The sequence below is a fragment of the Lissotriton vulgaris genome, chromosome 1_1 (assembly GCF_964263255.1).
Source record: "Lissotriton vulgaris chromosome 1_1, aLisVul1.2, whole genome shotgun sequence".
Classification (NCBI taxonomy): Eukaryota; Metazoa; Chordata; class Amphibia; order Caudata; family Salamandridae; genus Lissotriton; species Lissotriton vulgaris.
Window position 1 is genome coordinate 1,615,987,341 of NC_141685.1, and position 26,801 is coordinate 1,616,014,141.

Below are 26,801 nucleotides of genomic sequence, written 5' to 3' on the forward strand. Positions count from 1 at the left end.
TACGCTTCCCCAGGGGTGATATAAGGTTGCTTTTGTGCAGGAAGCTGTCCCTTCCTGCACGAAAACAACCTGATTTCAATGTAGGCATCCTTGTGCCACGGTGCAAGGGTGCCTGCGTTGGCGCTAGACAGGTATTTGTGCGCAGGCACAGTGTAAGAGGACAGGAATACGCTGCATCTCATAGATACGGGAAAGAAACAACACAGGGTTCTGGCTGTTTCCAGCAAGGCTAAGCCAAAGATACCAAAGAACAAAACAAAGGCCAATACTGGATACCCTTAAAGGGGGAAAAAATTGTGGTCACCTTTATGAACAAAACATAACGGTCCAGATTACGTCATCAGTCAAAAAAACTTTTTATTATTTTCTTTAATTTAACTTTCTTTTTAGTAGTTGATTTCACAAATTAATTGTGCATGTATAAACAGTTCAAACGTTAAACATAACAACACATAAAGTCTTTATACATATTTACAATTTACAATTTACACACATCCTCTCAAACATTCATTCTGCATTCATCCAGTTGTACACACACAGAAAAAATAGAACACCTTTTGTCACAAAAAGCAATTGAAATAAACAGTGGATGATGATCCCTATTTATGATTGGAAAATAATTTAAATTGAATGTTGAGAACATTAATTCATATTAAGGAAAGCCAAAACCTAATTCAAAAGAATTTGGTCATATGACAAAAGAGTTCAGTCACTCCTATTGAAGGTCAAAAGGTCGACGCGTTTCAAACCCCCAAGTCTGGGGTTCTCATCAGGACCAATCTTTTTCTACAAAAAAGAAGAATTGTAAACCAAGAATTAGCCAACCAGTTTACTATTGGACTAAAGACCTGCAAAACACCAGTATAAACCAAAGCCATACCTTATAAAGTCACTAAATGGCCATGCGTAAGTCTGTGGGACATTCGACAGGTACACAATGACGCTAGACGAATAGACAGAAAAAAATCAATACTCATGCGTTTGGGTGGACACTGGCAGAACCTAACTGGTCGTATACCAAAAAGCACTCACCTCTTTATGGTGGCGCAGGGTCTCCCTAAAAAAGAATAGGGGAGAAGCTGTAAGGACTCAAGCTGGGCGGAAGAGAAATTGCTGAAAAAAACTGAAAAAAACTTTGGTGAATGGGCGCTTACCGGTTAGCGGTAGCTCTTGTTACATGTCCGCTTGATTTTTAGAGTTGCACTCCGTATAGTTGGATCGATGAATTTATCTGAAAAACGGAATGCACGGTAAGCAAATTGTGGCGATGAGTGCATACGGAGCTATACGAGGACAGATGGTGGTTCTTAGCAGGAGCCTTACCTCCGGGCCGGGAGCCGATGGTTTAAACTGTTGCACACGGGAAGCGTTAAAGGCATTAGTCCTGCCTCGATATTTACCCGGAAACTACAGAAACCACGTGACCGCTCCGGGCAGCCAGGCGGACGATTCATTAGTAAAGGAATCATGTCTCCAATGAATCCCATTGAATGTAAAAAGGGATCCTTCAACTTTTACATCCCCTTTTTACATTCAATGGGATTCATTGGAGACATGATTCCTTTACTAATTGTCAAACGAGAAATATTGTGACAAAAGGTGTTCTATTTTTTCTGTGTGTGTACAACTGGATGAATGCAGAATGAATGTTTGAGAGGATGTGTGTAAATTGTAAATTGTAAATATGTATAAAGACTTTATGTGTTGTTATGTTTAACGTTTGAACTGTTTATACATGCACAATTAATTTGTGAAATCAACTACTAAAAAGAAAGTTAAATTAAAGAAAATAATAAAAAGTTTTTTTGACTGATGACGTAATCTGGACCGTTATGTTTTGTTCATAAAGGTGACCACAATTTTTTCCCCCTTTAAGGGTATCCAGTATTGGCCTTTGTTTTGTTCTTTGGCATCTCATAGATACAGCACATTCCTGCCTGCGCCTTTTGCTGCAGCGCAGCAAATTGAAGTACGGTGCTGCCCTGCGTCAAATTGTTGTAAATAAGCACCTCAATTTAGAAATTCACTGCAATCCTGTGGAGTATACGAAGAAACACAGTAGAAGAACAGAAGGGATAATTGGACCTTAGCTTTGTCTTTGTGCATCTATCACTGGGATTGGCCTGAGCAGGCTTGTTTGACGCTCCGCTCAGGCATAGGGAGTCTGTGCTGTTTCTCCACCCGACTGTAGAATACAGCCTGGTTAGAAAAACCTTATTGTGCATGTCTCTTTGGCCGGCCTAAGATGGCTGGCCAAACAGACATGCGCACTTAGAAGTGCACATAGCATTCCATTCCTCCTCACTCCCATGGCCCAGCCCCGCCCCTCCCTACACACACTGGCTCAGCCAGCAGCTGAACAATAAAACAATAGTAAAATATCAATTTATTTTTCAGCTGCTGGCTCTGAGCCATTGGGGCAACGCTCTGGGTATGCCTGTCATCTCTTCCATTTACATGACTGAGGCAGTGGCAGCCGGCATGGATCGGGGTGGCGGGGCAGGTGGAAATGCAAAAAACCCCAACAAAAACGTACCTTATTGCCGCTGCGCCTCTCCTCCACATCAGGACTCAGCCGGGACAGGACCCAGGAAGCTCCCAGGCTCCCCTGGCAAATCACAATGCTGCAATGTAGCGTTGTGATTGATCTGAGCGCCTTGGCTCGGCGCTCAGCTGGAGGCTGGGTGCCTGGGCATGTTCCCCACACAGGCTGTACTGCAGGCTGGGTGGAGAACATGCAAAAAAGTGTGCATAATTATTTAGCTGGTCCAAGAGGGCGGGCCAAGCATTCATGCGCACTTGAAATGGACAAACCACTCCTTCCCTGTCCTGCTCTTAGAGCAGAGTGGCCCGCCCGCCTCGCCCCATAATAACATTCAGTTATTATCATTTTATTTTTCCTTTAGTTACACTCCTGAAAAGCAGTGAGGCGACGCTCCTCCGCATTAGCGAAGGAGCCGCCACTGACTGTTTCCTTTACTCTTCAGGCCTGGAACCTGATAGGCAGTTGTGTAATAACTGGTGTTGTTACACGCACTTCTGAACGTGGCTTCTCTCTCCAGAATTTTGCTCGTGTATGGAGCATTCAGCATAGCATTAGATAATTATTCTTGCACTGTGAGAATATGTAGTTTGTGCAGGGCGAAACCCCCCTGAGTGAGTATATCAACAGCAAGTATTGTTCTAGAGGCCCTCACTTTAACACCTTCACTGCGGCGGCTATTGCGCCGCAGTGCTAAGGGGGCGGGGCGGCCGCGCGGTGGCCGCATGCTGGTGACGGAACCGCTCCGTCACCAGCGTCGGTTGCGCTGTGCTTATGACGGAGCGGTTCCGTCATGGCCCGCCCCGCTCAATGGAACGCTCAGCGCAGGCGCGGAATTCGCGCCGCGCAGGCGCTCCGAGCGGGCCATGACGGAACCGCTCCATCATCAGCACAGCGCCACCGCAGCTGATGACGGAGCGGTTCCGTCATCAGCAGGCAAGGGGTTAATTAAAACAAAAGTATGTCCTGAATTTTCACACTCTAACTAAATATAGTCAGTATGTACAGTGTAAGTGCACCATGGCTGTGAGAGTGCACAATGCAGTATGTTCCATCTGATGGTGTGCAGTGAATTCACAGCTGATTGGTCTGCCCAGGTCGCGTCCCCAGGGCACTGCACTGGGACACTTCCCTCGCACAATACTGACACCGCATAAAGAAGGCAGAGCTGATGCAGCCACTTAGGCATGGGAAGGCGCTGGGAGTCCCCACCATGTGATCCACGCGCGATCAAAAAGGCTCAAACACACTTCTTGTGTACGGGGCATTCCCCGGTAGGGGGCACGCCACTGTGAATTCCCCATGGTGAATTGACCTGGAATCATGTGTAAGTACTCCTTGGCTTAAGTATATCAATAGTATGTGCTGAATAAGCGTCTTCCGAGTGTGAGATTCTCCATGTTGTTTGTAGTGTATGTGTGCTTTGTGTATATACAGCTTTGCTGCACCTGTGCCTTCTCACTGCCACCTAATCTATTTTGTGGTGTCTTGTACTTCCTGAAAGTAAATATGGAATATCCACTGTATGCCTTATAAGCAGTATGCACTATATGAATTTGAGCACCTTCTGAGTATATCCACAGTGAGCACATTATAGGTACCCCAGTGTGGGGATATCCCTAGTATGTGCTATATCAGTTATCACTGATGTTAAATACAGCTACAGGCGCTCTTACTATAAGGTTCTCCACAGTATTCGTTGTATACTGTACGCAGCATGTAATTGGGAATGCTGTACAAGCCGCCTCTACTGGCTGTGAGTGACACCTGGATCAGATTGCCTTTGAGGACCCTCAAACACCGAGGTCTAGGTTTGAGGACCCTCACACACCGAGGTCTACGTTTGAGGACCCTCACACACCGAGGTCTAGGTTTGAGGACCCTAACACACTGAGGTCTAGGTTTGAGGACCCTCACACACTGAGGTCTAGGTTTGAGGACCCTCACACACTGAGGTCTAGGTTTGAGGACCCTCACACACCGAGGTCTAGGTTTGAGGACCCTCACACACCGAGGTCTAGGTTTGAGGACCCTCACACACCGAGGTCTAAGCCTTTGCGCCACAATTCTGAGCCACTGACAGATCTAATTTCCGGAGCGACCTGCAATAGAGTATGGTACAGAAGGGGGAAGTGTCTTCAGACTCATCTAAGTAGCCAAAAGGAGTAGGGTTTCCAGTATATACAGTAACTGAAGTCAATCCTGTGAAGGACATAGCCTGTCAGTGGCAAGGTATCAGGCTTAAGGAAGGGATTATAAATCTCATTTCAACCACCCTTTTGTCAATGACTATTCAGCTGACGCAATCATCCCATAGATCAATGTCCTTTCCATTACAGCCTAGAAAAGTTCTGGAATGGTCCCCGGCGGGAAGGTTAAGGACACTGAACACCTCAAAGAGTGACTTAAAGTATGTTTTTGGGTCCATATATGTTCCAAGCTGCGCACCTGCACGTATGTGAGTTGGCAAGTAAAAGTACCTCCATCGGTCATCCCACATCATCGTAGGTGCTCAAAATAATTGAGTCACCTGAGAACATTCAATCAGACGCATTTCATTCAAGAGACATTAATACCGAAAAATACTCATGGCAGAGAGCGAAGGAAATGCAGCATACACAGGAAAGAGGTCTATTACAAAAGGACTACAAATCAGTTTCTGTGACTGTGATACTGCCCCTACCAAGACTGGGATATCCATGCTGTGCTGCCTCACTGAGGGCCCCCTGTCGTCAAATGTGTTGGATCTTGGTCTGGTACCCCAGTAGATCAATAGATTATCCATTAAACCTCTACCTCAAGCGCCAAGATGCTCCTCGGAGTGAAAGCTGCACTATAGAAATTACCTAATTCATTCATTCATTCATTCATTCATTCATTCATTCATTCATTCATTCATTCATTCATTCATTCATTCATTCATTCAATATATCAGGAAGTCAGGACGAATGAGATCTATTTCGACCACTGCTGAAGTGGGGAAATGGATATTGCTTTACCTCATTAAAGACACAACTCTCTGGAAATCATTTGCATTCAACCACCCACTGTATTCTGCCCTTGTATCTCGGCAGAGCCCAGGAGGTTGTGTCAGAAATGCTACTCACAAATTCACCTCAGAAAGCTGCCTGAAACCTGCCAGTTTTCGAATTTTCTGGATTTGTACTTTGTTCTCTTTACATCTTCGTTTTAGTGATCACTGTGTTTTATTCTATGAGCTTTTATTATCTAGTTATATTTTTAATTTGTATATGTTTTTTCTATGTTTTACTGCTGTGACTAGAAATATTTTACCTGGTAATGGGCAAAATAAACACAAATTAACTGCACATTTTCGTTCCTGTGCAGTAGATTGAGTGTACGCTTTGGTTCTCACCTCTCCATTGCTGTTTACATGCGTTAGCTGTGCTGTGGCTCCTCACTGCCAGCAGAGAACTTGTTTGGCCATAAGATCACTACTTGTGTCTGAACATGTAGCCTCAGCTATGGCACTTTGGAGCAGGTACTCCAACCTACATGGGTGGGTTCTAGAATATTTGCTTTCACATCTTCAAGAGTAACCCTGCCATGGATGGGCCATTTACGTGAGACAACACCAACTTGACATAGTGCCAAGCTGTGCAAGGGAAACCGCTTCTCAGCTTCCGGGACTTTTGGACAGGACAGACTGCACAAGGCTTTGACCTAGGCTTACACAAGCAGTAGTAATGCCTTGGTTATGGTAAATTTCCTGCCAAGGGAAAACTGGAAATTCTCAGCTTTGACTGCCAGAGCTGACAGTAGTGATTCAGCCTAGTTCTAACATGACGTGTTCAAGGTGATGATCACAGTCTGACCTAAAAACAACTACATCACTGAGCTAACGCAGTTAAAGCTGCTCTAAACCAGTCAACCCCTTGGCCAGCTATCAACAATCGCCGCCATTATCAATTTCTTGTTGAATGTTAATAACATTGATGAAAAAAGCAAAATTTGTGTATGATTGATGAAAACATTATGTATATGTATTCATGAAGGAATGACTTGTTCACTGGAAAACATGTAAATTACAAGAAGATATCAATGATATGGATATCTTTAATGAATTAGAAAATTATAGAAACAGAGATGAACTCAAGAGGATTTGTAAAGTGTAATTCTTTTGTGTATGGAATGAGTTTAATTTTTCCACAAACATTTATGAAAGAAGATTGATAAAGATTCACCCCAGGAGTGCTCTAGGTTAAGGTCGTGACAATAGTCTTGCACCTACTTATGATTGATTCAGATAATTTAGGGACAGGCAGCCCTAAGACACCCAGCAGCACGCTACAGATAGATTACTATTGGTTTATTTTAGTAAAAGCGAGACAAGCAATTACCTCAAGGTGTGCTAGTGACCATGGGCTAGATGTAGGTAAATTGGATTTACCAATTCTAAAATACCGAAGGGCATGTATGTCTGTCACATGGCACAGGTGTAAATGCACATATTTGCATTTACAGAGGTATTCGTTATTTACCACCAACTAACAGTTGGTGGTAAATAACGAATCCTGTAAGCACAGAAGCACTCTTCAAAGTGCTTCCTACATTTCATTTACCAATTCGGTAAATACCGAATCGGTAAATGATGATTCCGTAAATACCGAATTGGTAAATACCGATTTGGTATTTACCGAATCGGTACATGTGCCCCCTACATAGGAAAAGCCTATTACCAGTCGGTAACGTCCGATTTCGGCCGTTACCGACCGGTAATGGCCTTCCTACATCTGGCCCCATATCTCTTTTCATATAGGGTACATTTCCTGCCAAGGGAAAACTGGAAATTCTCAGCTTTGACTGCCAGAGCTGACAGTAGTGATTCAGCCTAGTTCATAAAGTGCAATATGGGATGACACGGATCGAAAAGAGTCTGAGAGATATATTATGACGGTCTTTACCAGTGAATGGTCCTGCAACTTTACAGCACCTCTACTCGAGATCCATCCTGGAGTCCTTTGCAAGAGGCATCGGCTTCTAGGAGATCCTCTGCCCTGGGCATTGTTTGAGCACCCACCTAGGTCGCCTTGTTCATCCTCCCCTTGTCTTCATAGAAACAAATCACCTCATTTGCTTTAGGGACTAAATTCCATAGCTAGTCCGCAATCCATCAACATCTCAGCACTTAACAATTAATACCAGTAGATATGGCTGCAAGAGTAAGCAAGTAGGGGTCTGTGCTTGCTCCCAACTCTCCGTGTGCCGCAGCGACTTCATAATATAACACTGGTTGGTGAAGGTCTCAGACGAAGAACCAAAAACACTTTTCAGTTCCTGCAGCGCCAAGCAAATGAGGCTTGGTTAGAACGACACACTGAGCGCTAGGAAGCCTTTTCCAGGCACTCTGAAATGGCAAAACAATCAACTAGATGCAGGTAAGCAAGGTACATCCAAGTGCAAATTAGACTGAATGAAATGTGCAGTAAGCCCAGGGGTAGACCTCGTGATGAACAGCCTAGCTGTTGGCTGTCTCTTTCTTGACTACCTTGTGAGGTCCGATTCAGCTGGATTTCATGTGGTTTGTCTGCTCTGCAACGAGGATGAGGACTCCCTGTCTGTTTGTAGTGACGTATTTGCACATTTCGACTGTGCATTCTCTTCTTCCTTTCATCAGAAACAATTCAGTTTCTTTATTAGCAAGAGGAATGCACTAATATGCTTTTAAAAGCACTTCTCCGAAAAGAGACCTAAAACAAGTAATAAAAACAGTTAATAACCTCCCAATCCCATAAAATATTCAAACACGGGATTTATAAAAGTCACAAATTAAAATTAACATGTTCGTGGAACCATAAAAAAAAAATTCAGCTTTTAGAGCAGTCCTGCAGTTAACTGAGTTTCAGTTTAATCATGTGCAATCTTTCAAATGTTGGACATTTACATAGAAAGTGTTTACACGATTCTTCATCTAAACCTCCAAGCCTACAACATTCTGGTCTCTTAGGTTCCAGACCAAACCCTAGTTTATTGGAGCTTTAATGAAACTCATTCCGCATAAAAGTCTTAACAACGCATGGCTTCAAAAGCGCCGCCAAATATTGTTGTGGGTAGATAATGTGTAAGTAAAATAGAGTGCCGGGCATTATTCTCTCGGAAGTGCCCTACCAACATCCAAAGAAAATGTATTTCATCTTTCATCTTGCGAGAATTTGTTTTTAATGTGCTTCTAGATTCCGATGGATCCTACCGAGCCGTACTCAGATATCATTTCAGACAGCTTGTACATAAATCTAGCGTGTTCAGTAGAGCACAACACATAGTCACACTATTTTTTAACAGTAATTTTATCCTGAGATTTCGAGTGGATGGTCACAAAGAAGTTCTTCAGAGGAAACGCCTTACCTTCAACAGCCGCCGCCATGTGCGCCCTCCCCGTTGCTTCTTTGAACCCATGTGCCCCAGTGTCTTTCAAAGGTTTGAGTTGAGCCATTCTTTATGCCCACACTCAGGTTCCTCTTTACACCTTAATTCCCACTTCAAAGGACATACCTTCTAAAATAGAGGTGGAACTCACTGAAGGTACCACCTTGGGATGTGTGAGCTTACATGCCTATTTCTTCTCCATGAATATAATCCATGGAGATGCTCTTCCCTGGTGGATGTTTGTCTGGACACCCCTATCTGCCCTTTCCTGTTTCCTGGTGAATATCATATGGTTATGACTCCGTGAAGGTCGGGGCGTGGCTTGCGCGCCGCTTTGAGATGGCGGTCTGCGCTTGAGTTCTAAGGCGAACAGGGTCCGTCAGAGGTTTTCGGCGGTTTCCAGGTGCCCCATCTTCGTGGAAAGCCTCTCCCAGGTTTATGAAGTCGCCGTGTGCAGTTTGAGGGCATTTTCCTTCCTCTTCGAGCTGCTGGTCTCTGCATTTTATCGTTTTTTAGTGACGCTCGGTATTTTGACGAGCGGCCGCCATCTTGAATTCCTTTGATGACGGAGATCGGAATTTCTCCTCAGACGGCAGAGCTACTGTTACAAACTTGCCAGGAATGCATGTGAGCTGATACTGTGGGCTTTTACTGCTTTTGTGATGTGCTTCAGCTGCTCAGTGCTACATTACCTCTCGGCTTCTGATTTATGAAAGTGTTCTACTACTATATGCAGGGGCATATCATAGGTGTGTTGAGTTTCCTCTTTTTTCCATGTAAGTCCGCCATTATATATTGCTCTGCTTTGCTTGCTGAAAGTGCGCTCTGTTATTTTTGCCCAGTTATTTACTCACAATTCGTTTGAGCACCTCCTAATTCCTCTGGACTTTTGCTGGCCTCACTTACCTGAAGTGGTGTTATTTTTTCTCTTCTGTGAGTGTGAGCTCTATGGCTGCGAATATGGGCTTGTCACCAAATGCAAAAGACGCAAAGGACTCCAAAGCCTCTCTTAAGAGGGCCAAACAATTATCTCCTACACCTGAGTCTTCTCAAAAGGACACCAATTCTACTCTGGAGACTATTCTGACGCGTCTGAATGATGTTCATGACATTGCGCAGTCTACCAAGACTAACACAGATTTGCTGCAAGTGGAGGTGTCAGCCATCAGAAATGACCTTAAGGCTCTCTCCCTTCGTGTTTCAGCCACGGAAACACGTATTAGTGGTGCAGAAGATACTATGCAAAAGCAATCTAGATCTCTTTGCCAATTAGAGCGCTCAATGGCGGCATTGCGGAGGGATCTCACTGAGCAAGAGGATCGTAACCGCAGATCCAACCTGCGCATTTTTGGCCTTCCTGAAGAAGTTGAGAAAGAAGCACTTTCTATGATTGATTTTTTATACCAATGGATTCCTTCTACACTGCAAATTTCTTTCCAAAAAGACATTGAGCTGGAACGGGCACATCGTGTCCCCACCTTTCGTTCTAAATCTGCCACGCAACCAAGAGCGATAGTTTTTAAGCCACTGCGTCACCAACATACGGAACAAATTTTGGCTCATATGCGGAAGGTTAAAGCTGTTTCCTGAAAAGGCCATCGCATTTCAATTTCTCAGGACTTTGCCAGAGACACGGTAATAAGGAGGAAAGGCTTTCTTAATCTCCGGAAACGTCTCTCTGAGATGAATATCCCCTTTTCCTTCTCTGGTCCTTCAAAATTCCGCATTACCTTCAAAGGTCGTTCCAGAATCTTCGATGAACCTGCTGATTTGGCCTCTTTTTTGGACAATCAGATGGAGCTGCAGATGGAACTTCAAAAGGAGGCTTTGCTTCATCCTGGCTCCTCTGGCACCTGCCGTGGTTCCATATATCTGCAATGAGTTTTCTCTTTTCCAGATCTATTAAGTTTATCTTTTTTAGATCTGCTTAGTGGTCTTATTGTCCACTGTTGTTGGTGTTCTTTTGCTATTTTGTGTGTGAAGTTGTCAGCTAAGTTGTACGGTGTGTTTTCTTCTTTTCCTTATCTGCTCTCTTTTTATATCTCTATGATGTAGTCTACCACTATCTTCGGTATATCTTCTTTATGTCTCTTCTAACCTTTTTGTGGTATTGCTTATTTCTATGTTGCCCTTAATCCTGATTGTTCTTTTAGTGCTTACCTGTCTTTTTTTTTTTTTTCTCTTTGCTTGATCTTTGCCCGTGTCAGGTTTCGGTTCTTCTATTATCTCATTTTATGGCTTCTTTTATTGCCTTCTCTTTTGTGTGTGAGACTTGGTCTTATTTCCCTCTTTTGATCTTCTTTTTCCTTTAACCCCAATTAATGTTACTTCTATTGTCGTATGTTTACGTGGTCCTTTCGTCTGACGCTTCTCTCATGTTGTTTGGTCTTTAGTGTCTACACCATTGATTATTAACTGTATTGTTTTATAGATTGGTTATATAAATTGTTTCATAGATGCTTATTAATTACACCTATATATCTAGTGTTAAATTCTAATTATTGTATAATTAATTTATATATCTATCTCATGATAGTTTCATTGATTGGTTGCTTACCTATTATTATCAATTGCCTCTCTCTACTAGGTCTAAGCTATTCTATTTATATTGCACTTTATAGTCTCCTGTTATCTTACTTTCTATTAATATATATTTGACATGTTCCTGCATTTTCAAATCAAATTAAATATAACAAGTTCTATATATTTAAGGACAGTTAATTAATTGCTTATCTTTAGTTTTTGCATATTCATCTTCATTATATAGTGGTTTCTTGTATTTATCTAGCATGGTGCTTCATTGATTGTTATATTGACCAGCTTTTGGTGCCTTTCTCTATTATGTCTTATTTATTTTCTTTATACTGCACCCTATAGTCTTCTTGAGAAGTATATTTTCTTCTACTTATTCTTTCCTGATATTTATGATGATTGCTTCGACTTCGTTCTATTTAATCTTCGTCTACTTTTATGATGTTTTTGGTGCTTTCTTTGTTTATAATAGGATATATATAACTTAGAATTGCTATTGCATTTATTCTATTAGATGTCTTTCTCTCTTCTACCTATTCCACTCTTTTATGGTATACTTTATATGCTACCTGTGTATTAACTTGGTATATGCGTGTTGACTTTATAGACTTACATGATGAATTGTTTTTGTAATACTCTAATGGTATTAGTTCATATTTCAGATGTTTCTTTCTCCTAATTAAGTATAATCAGTTATGTACTGTATTGGGACTGTTTATATCGATTGTAATTACTCCTCATGACGGTCCCCTTGCTCGCCTTCCCACGTTCCCCCTAGTATGAATTTGGTCTTTTTCAGACCTCCCCTGCTGGTTCTTCTCTCTCTTCTTTTTTCTCCTCTCTTGTCTCTTTTCTTTTTTCGGATTTACCCCATGGATTCTCTCTCTTCGACGTTAATGTTTGGTATCTGGATGCTTGTATTCGTGCTGGTTGTTTTCTGTTTTTCATCTATGGATTATGTTATCTTTTTCTATGTATGTCTATGCCGGGTTTGAATGTGTTGTCCCTTAATGTTAAGGGTTTAAATCATCCAGTGAAAAGATCAAAAATCTTAGATTATTGCAAATCTCTCTCTTCAGATCTAGTCCTTTTTCAGGAAACAAAGGTCTCTACCAGAGAAGCGCTATTCCTGAAGAAGGAATGGGTTTCAGATGTTCTGTTCCGATGCTTGTGGCAAAAGAAATGGGGTCATTACTTTAATTTAAAAAAATTCAGTGTTAGACCTGACATCATTGGCTTGAGTCTCTCCTCCATTTCTTTCTGTTTGCCTCCTCTGTTTACGATGTTTTGCTGGTATACTGCTTTGGGCACTGTGCCACTGCTGATCAGTGCCACAGTGCAAGTGCTCCCTATGTAAAATTGATGTATTGATTGAATTCCATGTTTGGCTTATTTGGTTTACTGTCAGTCCCTAGTCTAGTGCACCAGGAGTGCCAGGGCTGGTAAATACAAATGCTGCTCGTGGGCTTGCAGCACATGTTGTGCCACCCACAAGAGCGGCCTAGTAAAAGTATGTCTACAGGTCTGCCATTGCTAGACCTACGTGCAGTCTAGTACTGTCACGCTGACTGCGCAAGTACACCTACTTGCCAGTCCCTAAACCTTCCCTTAACTTCATGTTAGTCACCCCTATGGTAGGCCCACGGGCAGGGTGCATTGTAAGTATAAGGTAGGACAAGCCTGACCAAGTTGGCATGTCCTAATAGTGAATTACAGCCATATTCGTTTTTCACTATTGCGAGGTAACCTGCTCTCCATTAGTTAGAATGGGTTGCCAGGATTATTAATGCTATAATCCTAGCTAGCTCGGGGAGCATGGTGCAATGTCGAGTTTGGTATCCCTGAACTCGGGGTTTAATAACGCATCCGTTTGTGTGGATGGTTTTTGGACTCTGGGTTTGAAAATAGCACTTTTAGAAAGTGGCTATCTTCTTGTCTAACTATTTCTGGTGTCTGCTAGTTTGGTGTGTGTGTGACAGGAGCTGGGTGGCTCCAGAGATCTGCTGAGTCAGTGTGGGATGAGTGGGACATTTGCATTGAGAGTAGGGGGAGAGTAGCTTCTGATAGCCTGCCCTGCCTGATACAATGCTGGCTCCACCTCCTGCCAGGCGACTGATGGCTCTGTGGCTGTCATGGACGATCCTGGCCCCACCTCCTACCAGGAGGCCGATAGCTCTGCTCCTGCCAGTGACAATGCTGGCTCCACCTCCTGCTGGGCGTCTGAGGACCCAGCCCTGCTCAGTGAATAGGCCAGGTGCCTCTGCCTGGCTACACCCACAACAGACCCAGGATGTTGGGAAATTCCCCTGCATGGACAAAGGGATCAAAGCCAAAAAGGGGTATAAGAGAAGGACCCCTGAACCAAGAATTTAGATCACTTTGGGCAAGGAAACCTGAACCAAGGACAAGAAGCCTGCTGATACAAGGACTTGCCTACCCCTTCTGCCAGTGTGCTGTTTGTTGGGGTAATCCTGCAGTTGCTTCTTTATTTTTGCCAAGGAACCAGGAGAGAGGAACTGTGTGTGTACTCTCAAGCTTTGCTAAGAAAATCTCCAAGGACTGGAAGAGTGCCAGTCTCCTGCTGAAGTCACAGGGCTAAAGGACTTCATCATTTGCTAAAAGTGCTTGTTGCTGGAACTTGAGAATCCAGCACCTCTGAAAGAAACCAGCAATCTCGACGCCGACGGACGTCGCCGAATCCAGCTCGACATCGTGAGTAACGGCTCCAGTGTCCCGCTTCCTCGACGCCGGCCGCCGGGCCCGATCGACGCCAGCAGCAACGCCAGTGAGTAGTGAGTTCGGCTCCAGCTCCAAGTGACCTCGTGTCTGCACCGCTGCTGATCGCATCGACTTCGAGCCCTCTCGACGCCGTGAGCGCTGCTCACTCTTGCAACATCATCAACATCGACGACGATGCCGTATCCTGCTTCACCTCGTGAGCGCTGCTCCTGCCTGACATCTGTCGGCGCCGCTGCAGGTCGCCCCGACTCCGAGGCCGGATCGACGCCGAAGACGCGACGCTGGACTTCTCGACGCCGCTGATCATCGTGTGCTTCGCTTTTGCAAGGTACTGTGTTGTGGGGGTCTGCTCGGCTCCGGGCTCGACGTAGCGCTCCTCGCGGTCGACGCCGAACCCTTTGGATTAACTTTGCCTCGACGTCGTGTGACTCCCGTGTGGGTTACATTATTGCCAAGAACTTTGTTTTAAAGAAGAAGAGTTGCTTTTGATACTAAAGACTTTGTGCTAAGAAGAAACTACACTTGAACTATTATTTTCCCTTCCAAGAGTATTTATTAAGATTGTGGTATATTTTTGTCGTTACTTGGTCTTGTGCTAAGCCTTATATAAAAATCCTTATTTTTATAATACTACTGTGTCGTGTCCATTTGTAGTGTATTCACTTTATTACTGTATGTGGTCATAAATGCTTAACACACAGCCTCTGAGATAAGCCTGTCTGCTCTGCCAAGCTACCAAGGGGGTGAGCAGGGGTTATCAAAGGGTGGGATCCCCTTGCCCTGACTAGAAAAGGTGTGTCCCTATTTGTCAGAAGTGCATACCTCTGCCAACTAGAGACAGCCGGTTCTAACATTCAGGTTTATCCATAGTCTCTTCTGATCATGATACTGAGGGTCGTTGGTTATTAACTAAGTTGTCTGATGGTAATGCTGATCTTTATGTTATGAATATTTACGCCCCTAACAAGGATGATCCGTCCTTTTGGAAAACGGTTACCAAAAAATTGAATGACACACCTCATTCTGGGAATCTTATCGTTGGTGGGGATTTTAATTTACCAATGGATCCCATTCTAGATAGGAATTTAGCTTTTCAATTTCGCCCTCCAAAATCCCATAAACAAATGCTTAACATGTGTTCCCTAACTCATCTTCAGGATGTATGGCGTCTTCACAACCCCACTGGTAGTGATTTTTCCTTCTTTTCTTCACCTCATTCTACCTTTTCTCGTACTGATTATTTATTGGTTCACTCCTCTCTTGTTTCGTTTTCCTCTTCTCCGCTTATTCATCCTATTTTGATTTCTGATCATGCTGCGGTTACTTTTACATTGTTGTCCTTTGCTCCTAAATTCAAGAGCTCGCTCCTGGAGATTAAATACAGAAATCTTGCATGATAATGCCCAGATTGATGAGTTCTCTAGTGCAATCGAAACGTTTTTCCTTGAGAATGAAGGCTCAGTTTCTTCCCCAATTGTCCTCTGGGATTCGTTTAAATGTACTTTCCGTGGCCAGGTTATTAAATGTATGTCAAAAAGGAATGCTGCTATTAAAAAAGAACTTACAGATCTAGCAACTGAAATAAAAAATCTGGAATTTACCTTTAGACATTCTAAGGATAAATCTTGCCTACAGTTAATCAAGCAATTAAAGTACACATATAATACTATAGTTGCCAAAAGAGCCCATATTGGGGTTCAGGCTCAGAAATCCAAAAGGCTATTGTTAAAAAATCGAGCTGGGAAGATTCTCGTGGCTACATTAAAATTTCAGGATTCCTCCTTTAAGTCTTCTCAAATCTTTTCTATTAATGATCACCTTGGTTCTAAAACATTTCAGACTGGGGAAATTCTTGAAGTCTTTTGTGATTTCTATATTAACCTATATACCCCTTCTAATCAGGCCTCTTTTGAGCAGTGTCAGGACTTCTTGAAATCTGTCCCGATGAGGTCGGTATCCGTGAAAGATAGCAATTTTTTAAATGGTCCGATTACTCCTGAAGAAATTATTGCCGCAATTAAAGCCACTCGTTCTGGAAAAGCTCCAGGGCCTGATGGTTACCCTATTCTGTTTTATAAAACTTTTCTTCCTGTGATTGTTCCCAAGCTTCAATCTGTCTTTGACGCTTTTATTAAGGATGGGTCAGTTTCTGGCACGGCGGCTGATGCTACCATTGTAGTGATTCCAAAAGAGGGAAAAGATCATTCAGATCCCAAAAACTTCCGTCCTATTTCCCTTCTTAACATGGAGGCTAAGATTTTTGCTAAAATCTTAGCCAAGAGATTAGAATCCTTCATTCCTAAACTGGTACATCTCAGACGGGTTTTGTAAAAGGCCGTCTTGCGCGTGATAATATACGCACATTTTGCCATATTCTCGGATCAGCTAAACGTTCTCATCTCCCAGCTGCGGCCTTGGCTCTTGATGCTGAAAAGGCCTATGACAAGGTTTCTTGGCCTTTTCTTTGTGCTGTCTTGTGTGCACATAATCTTGGTGACTCCTTTATTAATATGGTCATGTCCCTATACTCTCAACCTAGAGCTAACATAAGAGTCAACGGTGCTACGTTGTCCTTTTTAATCTTCACCAGGGCACCAGACAGGGTTGTCCTTTAACTCCACTTTTGGTTTTATTATCCATTGACCCTCTCCTCAGATTGATTGAGCTACACACAGACATTAAAGGTTTTTCTTTTGGTCCTCATCGTATTAAAACTGCTGCGTACGCGGATGATGTCCTTATTTTCCCAGATGATATTGCCTTGGCTATCCCTGCTATCTCGGATACGATTTTCCTTTTTTCGAAGGTTTCGGGGTACACCTTAAATAAGGATAAGACTGAGATGTTCCCCTTGAATGCCTACTGTTTCTCTACGCATATGGGCTCTGCTGGTTTTAAATGGCAGTCTAAGCAATTAAAATACTTGGGTATCTATTTTTGCTCTACCTTATATGCTACAATTGCCTATAATGAAACCCAGACTATTCTTAAAGTACGGCGTCTTTTGGACACTTGGTCTCCGAAACACATTTCCTGGTGGGGTCGCCTTCAGACCCTCAAAATGATGATTACACCTATTATTAATTTTGTATCCTCTATGCTCCCGGTAAAGTTATCGGATTCCTTCTTTCATGAAATTGATGTTCTGACTTCTAAATTTTTATGGAATAATAAACAGGCGGGAATTGCCTATAAATTCTTGCGGAAGCCTTATGATATGGGAGGATGCAATCTTCCTGATTGGGAAAAATACCAAACTACCTTTTTGGTGTCTCAAGGTGCTCTATGGTTCTCTTATCCCCCTATTCATGTTCCTTCCTGGTTGTTAATAGAGCAGGAATTGGCTTCTCCATTACCGACTGCCTCCTTTTGCACTGCATCTACCTTGTCCATCCCGTTTTCCCGCTCTATTATTCTAGACACTCTTGCTGCGGTCCGGAAGGTAGACAAGAAAGTGGCGATTCCACTTCACAAATCTAGGTGGTCGTCAATTTGGCGGAATTCTAAAATTAAAATTAATATTGATCCTTCTCTGATATCTTATTGGGCTGCTAAGGGGATCTCCCTTGTTAAACATCTTTATGGTTCTAATAATGAGCCACTTCCTTTTTCCTCCTTAGCTCAACAACATTCTTTAACTAATTTGGATTTTTATACTTTTCTCAAAATCAAAGTAGCACTTGCTAAGGTGCGTCTTCATCCTACTTCTCCTACGATTACTCTCTTTCAAATATGGACTAAATCTGGTCACGTAGCCTCTAAAATCTATAAATTTTTATCAACTGTTTCATTACCTACTCATACGGTTGCTCAACAAAAATGGTTGCACCATTTTGATCATGGTGTTACTGACCATATTTCTTCAGACACCTGGCAGATGATTGGTAAACTTTCTCTTCGCAATAAAATCGCCCCATCGTTAATGCAATCTAAATTTTTCTCCGTCAACCTTCTTCATTGGACTCCTGTTCGTTTACATTCGCTCAATCTCAAAGAAGATAACCTATGTTGGAGCTGTGGCTTATTGACAGGTGACTTTCCGCATATGTTTTTTGAATGCTCCTTCCTCCAACCCTTTTGGGACCTCATTCACAAACACCTCATGCTCATCTTTGGTATTAAGTTCCAACTCTCTTTCCCATTAATTGTATTAGGTCCATTAGCTGCCCCAGTCCCTCTCTCCTTGGATCCCATGGATTTACAGCTGTTGGATCTCCTATTGACTATTGCAGTGAAAGTAATTCTTATGGAATGGAAATCCTTTTCCTCTGTTTCTTATCATACTTGGTGGGCTTGGGTTTTCTTTTTACGAAGTGCTCATACCTCGGTCGATCATGCTCACCTTTCTCCATCTATTGCTAGTGGGGTTTGGAATGCTCTGGATAACTATATGGATTTGTCATCAAAGGGGTTGGTTGACCAATATCCCTTCGATTTGTCTGGTTGAATGGCGTCTTGTTTGTCGGGTTAGTTCGTTGGAAATCCTTCTCTCCTTCTTTCTTCTCCTCCTTCTCTGTCTTCTCTCCTTTTTCCATCTTTTCCCTCTTTTTCTCTTTCTTTCTTCTTTCTTCTTTCCTTTCCCCTCTTCCCCTGATTATACCAGCTGATAGTGATACTCTTGATTGTGGACTCTGCCTAAGCTATTTACTTCATCTTAATTAATTCATTTTTCTGTTTTTGGCAGACTATTTTTGTTTATGGATGTATTTGCTATGACTCATTTTTGAATTTCAGCTTCTGATTGCTTTTTATCTGTTATCAATTGTATCACTTATACTTGTATTCTGTATCTTCATTTGCTTCTTTATAACAATAAAATTCTTTTGAAATGAAAAAAATAAAATGACTCCGTGAAGGTCTTAGGTTGGTAAATTGCACCCCCCACACACTTTCCCTACTCCTCGCTACTAGTATAAAGCTTTATTTGGGGTACATTGTTGTTTCCCTGCTGGCTGTGCATGTGTGTCTTTGTGAGTATACATTTTTGTGGACATGCCGACAGCTGCATCTTTGATGCCCAGCATTTATACAATTATTGGGGATCGACAGCTGTATGCCAGTTGAATATTTATACTGACACCCAAATTGCCATATCTCTGATTTTTAGGTGCATCCTATTAGATATGTGCTTGTTGCCCTGCTGCTGGTCCATTTCTCCAAGTATATTCATTGTGTTAGCGCTTCATTTGCTAGGGTTGTCCAGTACAGCAGGGGTGTACTAACAGCCCTATTAACCTAACCCGATGTGCATTACATGCCCAAGGGTTTGTCCTCCATGGTGGAACTATTGCTCTGTTTTTGCTAACCCTTTCGTTTCTCTTTAATGCAGGACTGTTTGGTGCTGGAACGGTGTGAGCAGATCCACCCAATCTGCACCTTCCAAGATGATTTTCAAGAGTTTGAAATGATTGACGATGATGATGAAGACGAGGAGGACGATGAAGATGGAAATGACATGGATGCTCCACCATCACCTTCGGTCTCTCCAATACCATCACCCTCCACCGAGGACATGCGGAAGATCCGTCCAACAACCCTCAATCTAATGGCACCAGGATCACAGGTAGGGATTGGCAGTGCAGTGATAAGTGTAGTAGATGGCCCACATTGTTTTTTTAGAGACATGGAGAGCAGGTAAGCCTAACAGTGCAGTGTTTGGTCATGAAAAGCTGGTGGGAACATATTTTTGTTATCTAGTAGTTACTCCGATGCCTGTGTGCATGCATAAAGCAAATATACCTAGTATACATCAAATCTTTTAACACACACTTGTTCCTACGGATTCTAGGACTGGGGTCAGAAAAGTCCCAGCATATTATGAAGCAATGTATTTGCTGGCTATCTCAAGTTTTGATTATTTTTAGTCAACTTTATGCCATTCTCTAGAGCATACCGGGTGTAGTTCAAAAAGTTGGATAACCAGCAATGTTGAAATGTGGGGAGCATTTTAGCCAGGCGAGGTGGAGGAACAAAGGACAGATTGGTCAGCATAGATGTGCTAGAGGGAGTAAGTGGGCCTGGAAGGTGTATGCCAGTATTACAGCTCAAATCTGAGTGTAAGTGCACAAAGTCCATGACTTGGACTTAAGAATCTTCAGTTTCTATTGAGCAGTGAATGACGACCACTGAAACACCCCAGAAACCGTCACTTAGCCCCATCGTCCTAGCCCGCAATGTCTTCTAGGTTGGGTCAATCAACCATGATTAGTGATTAAAGTAAATAAAGACAGAAAAGTTATTTTACAAATGAATACAGGGGATTTTGCTTAAAGTCGTGTTTAGTATCACCTCCCGGCCTGTGCACACTCTAAAAACAACAACAAATGGAGGGTATTTTTCTTTTGGAAAGATGGCAACACTGCTGACAATCAAAGATGAATGTAAATGATTCACCCCTCAGTAGGAGCTATCCTGTTTAGAAGAAGGACAGAGGCCAGAAGAGCGTATGTGTATGATAATATGGAAGTGTGTGTGTGTGTAGGTGTGCGTGCACGTGTGCGTGTGTCTGTGTGTGTAACAGAGAGGAAAAGAAAGACAGAAAGCTAGACAAATAAACAGAAGTGCATGTTTCAATGCTACAGCAATTCATCCCGGATGATGCACTTCCTTGAATCCCATTATTCGAGACGAGCTCAGCTCGTCATGAGCACAGAAGCAGTGTACTGCATGGCGAGCTGAGCTCGTCATGGGCATGGAAGGGGGTGCCTGTGAAGGTGAGATACAGGAAACGAAGCAGGTTTCGTTGTATAAAAATATCGAGGACAGCAAACAATGTTATTAGTGATAGTGTTAAAGAAAATACATTTCACTCATGTTGGGTGCGGGTTTACAAAATATATGTTCTTTCTAGAGTTTACAAAATACATTTGTATCAAATAAGAAATGGTTCAGTGTAATAAAGTTACAGTAATTATGAAATTACAGGAAAAAGACAACAGTCCTGATGGAATGGGTGACAGTGTTGCAAAATCAGAATAGGAGTAACGAAACAAGAAAGGCTAATTTGAATCAAGAATCATTTTGTTGACAAACACTGGCAACACCAGTATATATCACCTACAACACCTATTGGCTTTGTCAATTCTTGATCTGTTTGCCCTACTTGGTCGCTATATGTATGGACTGATGCACATCAGCCATCTTGAAATCGGTTTCACTTCGAGAAAATTCATAACAAAATTACAGTAAGATCAGAAAAATGCAGCATGTGACACTGCAGTTAAAAGGGAAACTGTATCTAAATGAAAGCTGCAGTACAATGGGGAAAATAAGTGAAACAATCATTGGCAATGACCATAGGTTTGACCTATAACTGAGAGTGCCTGAATGCTTTAATACACATTGTAACTCATCCATCCATCATTGCACGGAATCACTCATTATCCATGCACTCATGCATCTATCTATCCACCCATTGACTCATTCCTGCATTGACCACCTTGCCCATTCACAACACCACACCCACCTATCAAGTCATCAACTGATGCTATCAGCCAGATCTAATGGTTTTGCTGCTAGTTTGGGGGGGGGGGGGGGCGTGAGGGTGTTTCCAGCAATATGATATCCTCTAGGTGGTTTGAGACTGCTTGTTTGTAAGTGGTGTAAGAAATAGCAATGTCTGTCTACCAGTCTGTGAGGCATCTGAGAGTGTCTCTTGTAGGGTGCAACTGCTCTTAGTAATGTGAGACTGATAATACATAAAGAATAAAATAATTCTTCCAGTAGTGTGCGATTGCTATTCTGTCTGGGGGGCTAGGGAGCATCTAGTGTTGTGTGACATCTAGTCTAGGAGGGGTGTGAGAGTGCTGTCGATATCTAGGGGGCTTTGCTATTCAACCAAAAGAGCATTAAAAGTTCCCTTTTGTTTCAATTGAAGCAATGGCGGAAAACACACTATTTCTCATACAGTGTTAAGTGTTTATTTAACAGTGGACAGTCTAACGTTTGAAACAAAGCTGAAACAAAGGCTTCTTTCTCATCTTGTGAGCCTCAACGGTCTGATTTGCTTTATGAGGCCACCCAGAGAATGGTAGAAAGAGGCATGAAGAACCTAGTCTATCTATTTACTTTCAAGAATACTTTCCACATGATTACTGGGCTGTTGCTGCTGACCACCAACACCTCCCCCGCCACACTCACCAATCACTGACCCCCCCCCCCCCACCACTCCATATGCACAACCAGGTATGTTTAGTGGTTTCAGGCCCTGTTTTGGAGGCTACAGGCCAGACAGCGACTACTGGGCCCCAATTTTTGGGATTGAGGTTGCTTGCCACTGATTTCCCAGCCCTACTATGACTCAGGAAACTGTGCCAAGCACACACCTTACTGCACTTGACTCTCAGGGTAGCGGAGGCGATCAATCCCAGGCACCCATGGAGGTAGTGTGAGAGGGTGTTCAAGCTCACTCAGCACTGAACAATTAACCAACAGACACAATAATCTTAATGTTGAGCCCAGTGCTTGCCTCTACAAGAAAGAAAGTACTTTAGTCATATGGTTGTTCCAAACCTTGCACACTTCAAGAGTGTAATCCATGGTAGGCTTAACACCTGCCCCACTCCCTCTCTGCTCCCTTTCTGCATACTCATGCTGAGTCTACATTTCCCTTCTCAATGGCAAGTCAGTAGTGTCGTGAATCAGGCTCAGGTGTAGTTATTGGGTGCCCAGAGTTCAAAATGCACTCAGTATTATTTTACCCCTTTTTCAGATAAGCACTAAAGGCTTATTTGTGAGAGGCTTGCGCTGCCGGAGCATCACTTTTTTTGGGCGCTCTGGTGGCGTAAGCCTCTCAATCATATTTATGAGGCGACGCAAAGCCACTCCGCGTGGCTTTGCATGGCCTCATAGATATGGAGTAAGACAAAGCAGCGCAAGTCGTTGCCTTGCCTTACTCTGGTCAGGGAGGCGTTCCATGGGTGTTGCAGAGGTGTTTCCCACGCAGCAGCCATTGATTTTGACGCTGTCCCAGATTTACTTCATCACATACACCAGGGGCAGTACCAAAATCCTACGCATCCCCAGAGCAGGTGTAACGAGGAAAATGTGTTTTATTTCTTCAATTCTTTCCTCTTTCTATGTGTGTACTGCATTCTTCAGCACACATAGAAAGAGCAAAACGCCTCTCAGGATTGTTTTGTGCAGGAAGGTACTCCTACCTGCAAAAAACCAATCCTTCCTGCAATGGAGGCACCCTTGCAGCAGGGTGCAAGGATGCCTGCATTGGTGCTAGGCAGCAAATTGTGAACCAGCACAGGAATGCACCATATTTCATAAACATAGTGCACACCTGCCCTTTCACATTGGCGTAGGGCAGCGCAGCAAGAAGTCTTGTGGCGCTGCCCTACACAAATTTCTCATAAAATAGGGTGAGTCCTTCTGGTGCTGTCTCGCACTAGGGCAGACATCCCACACACTCAGAAGTAGCTGTGAAGAGACTGAAAGTCTTGCAGTGCATGTCTAAGCCATGCATGTGCTGCATCTGGAACGCGCCCTCCCAGCCCCTGTTGTTGACGTCATGTCACTGGGTCACATGCAGGTTCAGGCACGGTCCCCGCCAACTCAGTTTTCAGTGATGCAAATCCACTGGAATGTTATAAAGCCTGTAGTCGAGTAGTTGGCAGTCTTGGAAAGCTGTGGGTCCAAGTGGAACAAAGGTAGGTGCAGCCCTTGGTAGGCCACAACAATTATGCGGTGGAAGCCACAGCGGGCTGATAAGGAGCATGCTGTCACAGTTCCCCTACAGGAGCCGAGTGGGAGTTTAGGGAGACCCAAAAGCACTATGGTCACCTCTAGATCGCTCTTGAGCAGTTCGCCATTTCTTGGAGTTCCAGAGCCACTGAGGATGGGTTGGCCCTCGCTCCTCCTAGACTCTCCTCCTGCAAGGCCAAGCAGACACCTTTCCTCTCTCTAGGCAGGCTTCTTGTGGCTTGAGGGCAGCCCCACAGCTTCTCTAGTAGAAAATCCAGACTTCAAGAGATGTCCATTCAGCATTTAGAGAACAGTTGTCAGGCAGACACCAGCCCTGTTTGCACAACAGTCTTTTGGGTATTGAGTGTAAAACTTACTTCCTCAGTTTTAAAGTATTTGGAACTGGAACATAGTGAGGAGGTTTGGGTCCCACTTTTACACACAGCTTCTACACAGAGGATGTGACATCAATGTCTCAAACTGCAGAACCAGTTTGTGGTTATAATGCTTCTAAGTGTTTTTCCAGGCTGTTCTCCAGACACAGCCTTTGTTTACAGTAATCCTTCTCTTAGCCGGAAGCCCTAGGGCTGTCTCCATCCTTAAGTACCCAAAACAGGGGAACAAAATAGTGGCAGTGACTATAGCCCTCATCTTGTGCTAAGCAAGGTCGAGTATATCCAAAATGGATACCACTTGCCGCTACTACTCTTATTCTCTCTGACCCTGCATGTACTGCATTCACTACACGCTTTACATTTATTTCACACAAAAGAGCCTCAGTTCTGATAAAATTGTTATTGCATGTGTCGGTCATTTGAAGGTTTCTTGTGCATTTCGACATTCACTATTTTAATTATGTTTTTTTATTTTTTTCAAAGGATTCACTGAACAACAATGGAGATTCAGCCCCTCAAAAGGCAACCTGGCAGGACACACTGCTTCATACCTCTTCCTCCTCATCTGCCTCTTCACATAAGGGTGAGTGTGCACAGCAGTATTCATGCAGTGAAAGCGAAGCCACGGTAACGTAAAAATTACCTTTAAGGGAGAAGGACAAGAAGCGAGGTGGAATATAAATAAAAAGGAGATACAGAGAGGGATTATTTGGGTAAAAACCAGTGGAGGCTCCCCAGCTATGGCGGAGGAGAGTTGCCCCACTGCTTTCAAGCAGTGCAAGACGAGAAGTAGAAACATAAAATGATAATAACTTTCAGTTATTAGCATTTTATGTTTGTGTTTCTTTGCAGGCGGGCGGGTTGTCAGGGCTGCTCTGCTCATGGAGCAGGGCAGGGGAGGAGTGGTTTGCCCACTCCTAAGTGCACAATGACTGTTTGGTCGGCCCTCTGGGGCTGCCCAAACCAGTCATGCACGCTTTCCCCATTCTGCATGCAGGCTGCATTACAGCCTGCATGGAGAACATGCCCAGGCCCCCATTCCTTGGTTGAGCGTCGAACCAGGAAGCTCAAAACCAATCACAATGCTGCACAGCGTTGTGATTGGTCAGTTTGGCCTGGCTGTGCTTCCTGTTCCGTGAGGAGAGCAGGAGCAGAGACGCGGGACACAGCGGGGAAGGTAAGTTAATATATTTTTTTATTATTATTATGCGTGCCCTTTCCCCGCAAAGCTCACGCCCGCCCCCCGCCCGCCCTGGAACCCATGAACCATGCGGGCCGCCACTGGTAAATACATATTAGAGAAAGAGAAGGTGGTAAAGAGAGGGGAAAGAAAGGAAAAACTGGAAAGGCTACACAACCCACACTCAGATAGTCAGTAGGAGCATCTTTGCGCTTTTGAACAAAAGAGATAAACAAGAATAGTATTTTTTATTTTGATAACTTTGGGACAGTTTTCTGAATCTGCACGTGGCATAAAATATGGTACTCACGTCTGATGGAACTCGAAATGTTTCATGCAGCCTAGTCAATGATGAACAAAAGAGGTCCACGTGCCGCTATTTACTTCACCTAAACTATTTTTTCAAAACATCCGAACTAAAACACCATGGGCCTCATTTATGAAAAGTGACGCATCGCTGCGTGAAAACAGCGATGCGCCACTTTTCACTGCGCACTCCTTGCGACACCAATGATGCGTCATATTTAATGTATGACGCATCATGTCGCAAGGACTTACAGATACGTCAGTATTTCTGACGCATCTGTAAGCGCAAAAGTGACGCATTGCTGGAGTGTGTCACAAAAGTGACGCAACTCCAGCAATGCGTCCTTTCACATGGGGAAAGCCCCATGTGAAAGGGCTTGCGTCAGTCTTAGGCCTGCTGTGAGGCAGGCGCAAGATTTTGACGCAACAGCATCCTAAAAGTGACGCAGTGAAATCTCATAGATTTCACTGCGTCACTATTATGAGGCTTTTTACGGGGGACCGCCCCCTCTGCATACATTATACCTGACGCAGGTATAATGTGGCGCAGGGGTCTAAAAAGTGACGCATCTACCTAGATGCGTCACTTTTTAAATATGGCGCAACAAGGCGCATTTTGTACGCCGCTGGTGCGCGGCGCAAAACTGACGCAAGGCCACATAAATAAGGGCCCATGTTTCGTGTGTTTATTATCACTTCTTTTATTTGTTTTGTATTTTATTTTAATATTCGTCAATTTGGTATATCAATTTGCCAAATTTACATTTGTTAAGACCTTATGTACACAAAGAAAACAACATACATATTTACAATAACAGAAAATACATTTCAAATATACAGTTCAAGAAAATCCATCATTCAAGCCATCATTCATTCATCTAACATACCATAACAAACATCAAAACAATATTCTTTTTAAATGAGTACTGGATTAAAAATATTCACTGTTAAGCCTTCAGCAGTTATTGTTCTCAAATGGGACCTATTTTTACAATTCTTGAAAACCTCTTTCTATTTTTTGGCTTTTTAG

At 43.3% G+C, this 26,801-nt stretch overlaps 1 protein-coding gene across 2 annotated transcripts in view; it reads left to right on the forward strand.

Annotated features, from left to right (window-relative positions):
- The window catches only part of MAPK8IP2 (mitogen-activated protein kinase 8 interacting protein 2), a 256,306-nt gene that overhangs the window by 90,195 nt on the left and 139,310 nt on the right, over positions 1 to 26,801 (forward strand). For both annotated transcript variants that reach the window (XM_086918822.1, XM_086918823.1), the window contains exons 3-4: positions 19,530 to 19,763; positions 24,769 to 24,868. In XM_086918822.1, coding sequence (XP_086774948.1) covers positions 19,530 to 19,763; positions 24,769 to 24,868 — 334 coding nt within the window. The remainder of the gene's footprint in view (positions 1 to 19,529; positions 19,764 to 24,768; positions 24,869 to 26,801) is intronic.